Source organism: Callorhinchus milii, unplaced genomic scaffold (genome assembly GCF_018977255.1).
Source record: "Callorhinchus milii isolate IMCB2004 unplaced genomic scaffold, IMCB_Cmil_1.0 Scaffold9, whole genome shotgun sequence".
In the NCBI taxonomy this organism is placed as follows: domain Eukaryota; kingdom Metazoa; phylum Chordata; class Chondrichthyes; order Chimaeriformes; family Callorhinchidae; genus Callorhinchus; species Callorhinchus milii.
Genome location: NW_024704750.1, coordinates 18,815,386 through 18,821,933, shown reverse-complemented (window position 1 = coordinate 18,821,933; position 6,548 = coordinate 18,815,386). Strand labels below are relative to the sequence as shown.

At 43.6% G+C, this 6,548-nt stretch overlaps 1 protein-coding gene across 1 annotated transcript in view; it reads right to left on the bottom strand.

Moving 5' to 3' along the window:
• Positions 1-1,710: 1,710 nt before the first annotated feature.
• Positions 1,711-6,548, bottom strand: part of LOC103178442 (phosphofurin acidic cluster sorting protein 2) — an 82,471-nt gene continuing 77,633 nt past the window's right edge. Inside the window, 1 exon segment of the mRNA XM_042337961.1 lies at positions 1,711-5,569. Coding sequence (XP_042193895.1) covers positions 5,451-5,569 — 119 coding nt within the window. The 3' untranslated portion in view covers positions 1,711-5,450.

Sequence of the window (6,548 nt, the reverse complement as noted above, 5' to 3'; positions counted from 1 at the left end):
AACTAGGCTATGGCTGCATCAAACTCATTCCACTCTGCGAGCTCACAAACAGCGCTGGGAGCGGGCTGGTGATTCATAGCCAGCGATGATTTGCATTTGGTTATTGAGGTCGGGCAATATATGTTGTGCTGCAGGTTGTAAACTATGACAGCTGGGCAGGTGTTGTGCCCACTGGATGGAAGAGTTTATGGAAGCACTCGGTGATTTATGATCAATGTAAATGGTTTACGATGTCAAATGTGTTGGAAATTGCCTTTCATAAGGTCACGTGCTAGCGGATTACGTGCTGCAAAGTGCTGATTGAGATTGTGCTGAATTAATGCTCAGAATTACTGCAGCATTAAAACAATGTGATTCTCTCGCACTCAGCCATTTGCGCTCTAAACATCTGGGTTCACACACTGACTCGGGCGAAAAACAGCAGCAGCAATAAAGCTAGAAGTTGAAAAAGCGCTTACTTTATTGTACAAGAAAGCACGCTTTCGAAACTTCACAACTTGGGTCACTCACTCATCTCGCTCTGCGAGCTCACAAACAGCGCTGAGAGCAGACTGGAGATTCATTACCAGCGATGATTCGCATTTGCTTATTGAGGTTGGGCAATATATGTTGTTTGTGGGACATTGATGGCAAAAATGGATAATGCAAGGATTATTATTATCCGTCTGAACGGATCTTGATTCAACAAATCTTTAAAACAGCCCCTCTAGCAACTAAGGACAGCACCCAATACTGCTCTGTGCTGTCAGAGTAGACTACACACTCAAGTCTAATCCAGAACTTGAACTTAATGTTCTGAGGTAAGAGTTCTGTCAGTTGAGCCAAACTTAATTCCACCTGTAACTTAATCTTTGTGTGTCTTGTTTATATACTGACCTTCGCTTCTATGGCACGTCACCATCTGCTCCAGAATAGGCACTGATAGTATTTAATCTTTGATGGATTGAAAGCCAATTCCAAAGATTTGGATTGCAGCCAACAGAGTAGTACATTTAACTCTCATCCAATTTCTTATTAAAGTGACTTATATCATTGGGGGGGGAAAGGTGGGAGAGAATAGCGAAACGCTACACACATTCTTTAAGTGCTCAAGTGGCTTGACAACCAATATACATTTACCAAGAACCTCTTCCACCAGGAGGAAGTCTAAAACACTTAACATAGCCAGAAGGGCACTCGAGCTAAGGGTAGAAGCTATAGGGGTCAGAAGGGGAAAGTTGACCAAAAGCACAGTTGAAGAGATGCCTCAAACGATGGGAGGAAGAGACTGAGTTGGAGTTCCAGAGAGCAGGGCAGAATACCTAAAAGGCCGCCCACTGATGATGGGTCAGTTAGGGTGCGGGGGAACATGAAGCGGACAGTGCTCACTGAGATAAGGGGGCAGCTGGGTCAGTAGTGAACAAATTCATGAAGACAACCTGAAACTCAAGGCACCCTGAAGAAGGTCACTGTTTTGATCTTGCCCAAGGTGGACAACAACTCATACAACACATAGAATATTCAGAAAATACAAAGAAACCATCAATAACTTTCAATATACATATATTTTTTATTGTAACAGTCAAGTGTTAATTCTTTGATACTGTGGTATAAAGGGTGCTTATGTGTGCAGAAATTTGTACTGTCAGCCTGGTTCAGTTCAGTCAGACCTGTTTAAAGTCTCATCCAAATGATGGCACCTCTTGACATGGAATAATGACAAACCAGGAGTGGAGGTTATTTCATGTTTTAATTGTAGTAATCCAATGTATTACATTTCAATTATGTTCCATCATAGTTATTTCATCAGTACAAAAAAAAACTTGTGCTAAAATGGACTTTGTGAAACACAAAAACTGTAATCCTATCATGTAGTTACTAGAGAGAAATTCATTATAGTTTTTAAAAAAAAAATTGGGACAGGAAAACAGTGCAAATTGTCACATCAAGGTGCGTCTGTATCTAAAATCCTTTCATTTACACGCATTTTACACAATAGTGCTTGTATACTGCTTCTAGTCCTGAGCCAACAACAACACAGCTTCACAATGGGCCAAATTCCGGCTGCAAACTGCTGCTTAAATGCCGCGTCCACTGGGGGTCAGAGATTGGCAACTTTACTATTTGCCGGGTGAGTTATAAATGTCAACTTGAAGAAGGTTATTTATTTACTATTTTATAGTTTGCTGTAAATATCAGCAACGCTTAGTCTCCTCTCCCCTCGCCCTGGTAAGTGTTGTGGAAATGAACAAATTAAATGCATATCAAAATCACTCCATTGTTAAAGGGTCTCACAATGTGAAACAACCACACAGACCAAGGAGACACAAGGCCCATCCCCAGGCTGTGCTGTTGATATCTCAGCCTGAACGGCACTAGGTCAATTGCTGTCCAGGGCACTAGGTTATTATTAATATTAATGGCAAGCTATGCGTTTTTTGCTGGTCAGACTTGAGCAGTTAAATCAACGCACACTCTAGGGTCCCCAAGCCTTGGCTCCTGCCAACCTGAGCCTAATATGTTCTGGAATTAGGTAAGCAGGATGCATCCCTCCAGGGAGAGAGTAGGTATTCCATTCCATCTATCTCTGAAATTTCCACGTGTTGGGATGCATGGAATTCTCAGCTTGGTTTGGATACTCTTCCAAGCATGGTGATGGGTTTCTGTATGTGTCAAGACACCCGGCTGACCAAAAAAATAAAAAAAATATGATGGGAAGTAAAAGCAGTTTGTCTCCACATTTAATATAAAGATTCGGGACAGCCTTATTACAAGATAAATAAATAAAGAGACAGGAGTAACAAAGGACAACACTCAGTCATTCAGCAACGTGAACAATCCAATCCCACCTTGTGATTCACTACCTTCAAGACATCGGTGTTTTCATGTTGTGCACACATGAGCAACTTGTGTTAAATAGAGAGTAGGTTGAATGAGGGCAGCACTTCCTCCCTTTGAAATGCGCATCACTACCTCAGGATCAGAAGCAGTATATGAATATCCAACAATATGGACCAACAGCACAGATTAATGTGGCACCACTGAGAGCAGACAGACTGCTCCACAGATCCCAAGCTGGTACACAGTGGGTTAATTCAGTCGCTGCATTATGAATAATTTTACGCTCTGTCACAATACAGTATTATATAATATCGAGAAGTAAGAAAAACAGTGGAACTAATCAATAGGACAGTGCAGCAGTATGGAAATCAGAAATCCGTCACTCTCTTTATTAATGAAGATTAGGTCTGTTCCCACTCCTGCAGATCTGTATCCTGGTGTATAACGAGACCTGCTGTTGGTTCCATTGTTGAATAAATCTGTGTTCTAAAACTATGAGTGTGTGTCAGTGTGTGCATGGGACCTTCTACACTTTCTCACCACAAAGGAGTATGGTGGCTGCAGCAGGTACTTGCTTTATTCAAGGCTTCAAAACCTTTCAATCCTCTCAGGACCTCTTGGCTTCCTGCTGCAAGCCTCCTGCCCTCCTGATTGGTATTCCCAGTCAGACGTGGAGTGTAAAGGCAGGAGAGCGAGCTGTGAAACTGAATAGGATTCCCATGCAGTACTGAGAACAGAATCAAAGGAGTTGCAAATCATTACATGTACGTGTATGCACCCAGACTGAGTTTGTGGAACCTGTCGAGCACTGGCTAGGAAGGCCAGCAAAAGCCGTTTATCCACTTGGACTTTGGGGAAGATTCCCATACAACCCAGATCAGAAATCAGGCCCTCTCAAAGGCTCATCCAGGAAAGAGATCAGCTTTGGGAGTGGTCAGATAAGCTCTTTGTCCAGTTCAGGAACCATTCAACAGGAAGCAATACCTTCCTATGACTGCAGTGTCCAACACATAAATGGGGCAATGAGCAAGCATTCCAGCATCACGGTTATCTCAGTTCAAAACCACTTCTCTTACAATCCAGAACAGTCCAGTAACCTAAAGCCCAAGACGTTTAATGTTAATTCTTTCTCTTTCCACGTGCAATAACTATCACCACTGACATATTGGCATGTACCTGCTTGAGTTAACTTCAAGGGCTGGGCTCCAGTTAGTTTCTGCCCAAATAAGGTTTGGCACAGTGAAGAGAGAGAGGGGTTGAGGTATAGAAGCAGAAACACAATTGAGCGATTGTTAGCTTGTGTGAGGCGAGGTTATAAATTCATCTGTTATAACAGAAGCGGCGCTAACATGGTTGCTCACTTATAATGAACTAACACTCAGTTCGAACCCAGATACTCTGACCAATGTGATATTATTTAAAAAGCTTTTTGTCGATGCAATCCTTAGAAGTGAATCGGTGGGGGGGAGAAACACCGAGGACATTATATTAGGAGTGATGCCAGTTCTTCCATCATCACTGCACCAGCCTATATAAAACTGTACAATATAAATTATTAGTGTCAAAAACAGTCAGTTTGCTATCCTAGACACGGTGTGCCTTGCAGGGATCTATTGAAATTCATATCAAGCGTGGGTTAATCTATCAACACAACGAGAGCCAAAGCCAACAAACTCTAATATATACTTCATATTGAGAGCAGCACCAAAGAAAGCAAAGAAATTGCCATCTATTTTTAGGTTCCACTCACATTAAACTCTAGCCTTGTTATACTTAACTACTGGGTCGCTGTGTTACAAGGCCTGAGTGTATCTTGTAGCTGGGAGTTGTGGCTAAGCCTTGCTTTTGTACAAAGCAGAGGTAAAAAGCTGGAGGTTGTGAAGGTTGAACCAAACCCACTGCTTGTGAACTGTGTTGTGTTCCCAGCTTTGAACCCAACAGTCACAACACAATATCTGGGCACCACAGCGGCTATTCTACAAAACTGGAACCTTGGAATTGGCAATCCTTATTAAGCAGCAGTGGCAAGAGTAAAACAGGAGCTGCTAGTGACCTCAGCACAAACCAACCCACTCTATCGCTTACAAACGTAAGAAAACCCGAACAGGCTTCCCCATTGTCACACTCCTCAGGTAAGCCCTGGACCAGCATTCGAATGAGCACAAAATTATTCCAAGGCCCCGCGCAATATAACAGCTCTGCACCTAGCGCCGTAAGCATTGTTAAAAACAAGTCATCACAAAGTAAAGCACTCCCACACCTTGTGTTGCAAACCCCCTCTGTAGAGGGATCATACGTCAACAAGTTAACGGAGCACTTGGGAGAGGGAGGAGGCAGGGAAAGGAATGACCATGTCTCATATGCACAGATTCCTTTAAACTGCAGTCACGCTTCTTGCCGGAACTACTGTAAGCAAAGGATAGGCTTGTCTGCGTGGTTGTAAACAGATGTTAACACCCTCATTGGAGATTTGTTCTCTCCCACCCCCTCCTTGTGGTTTAAATTGAAGCAAAGCGCTGAGACTCGGGATAAGAAGCAGGCGCCCGAGGCTGCCAGGCTCTTGGCACTGACTGGTGTGGTGCTGGTTCTCTGACCAGTTCCAAGTCATTCTTGGCACTTGGCTGGCGAGGTTAGTAGGCGGATTTTAAGTGGCCAAAGATGCCTATTGGGAAGTACTTCACATGAGAGGACCACTGAGCTGCCAGCTGGAAGAACTTTACATCGTTCCATTCCACTCCATCGATCATCACTGTAAAAGGAGAGAGAATCAGCGTACAGCCTTACAATTCCTCTTTAACACCTCCACCCCCCACTCCACCCCCCCCACGAACTCCCAGTGGTGAGTTAGTGCCAGTCACTAACTAGTCACTTGAAGACACACAGAGCTACTCAGTCCCCTCCATTTTCCTTCCCTCTGGGTAACACAACCCCTGGGTTGCTGTTTCTAGGAACCAGAAAGCTCTTGATTCAACCCCAGTGGGTCCATCCAACAATGTTGATGGAATGCGGAGGAGGAAAGTAAACAGAGCCCCATTTGGGAAAGCCATGTTGCTATTCTAAGGCACTGTTGATGGTTGACCAACCTATTTAGCTCATCAGTGAGACTTAAAAGATTTAGACGTGTCCTGAATGCTTTTGCAGCCAAAATCCTGGTGGGAAAGGATATTATAGGTGGTTGTGTGCTCTGCTGCAGAGCTCAGCTCGTCTCTTCCCCACACCCTCCTGGTGAGATTAGGTCCTCTCAGATAGGGAATCACAGGCTTGACTGTTCAATGGACCTTTAACATTTTTGTTTTACACTTAATAGCCCGTACTCCTGACAGGCTATTACTGAGCCTCTAAATAAATATTGTTGTACCAGGTGTCCACAATTCCTTTAACTCCCCCCATCCACCCCAACCCCCCAAGCCAACCCGTTACAAAACAGCGATGTGACACTATGGAGGAGCTGAAGCAAAATGTCAGAATTTCATTTGGCCTCGTCACTCCATCCAGTTTACAGAAGATGTCACACTGGATCATTATCTGCCATAAAAATGATGACACTCACTCACACCAATCCTCTGGATGTCCAATTACAGTTAAACACTTGTACTGAATACAATTGAGTACTTCTTTTGCATGTTTCAGTTGTTGGTCAGTGCACTGTAGAAAAAAAAATGGAGGTAACAGGTCTTTGTGGACACCTTGTACAATACTAGCTCACATAGTCAGAAGGAACAGGAGGT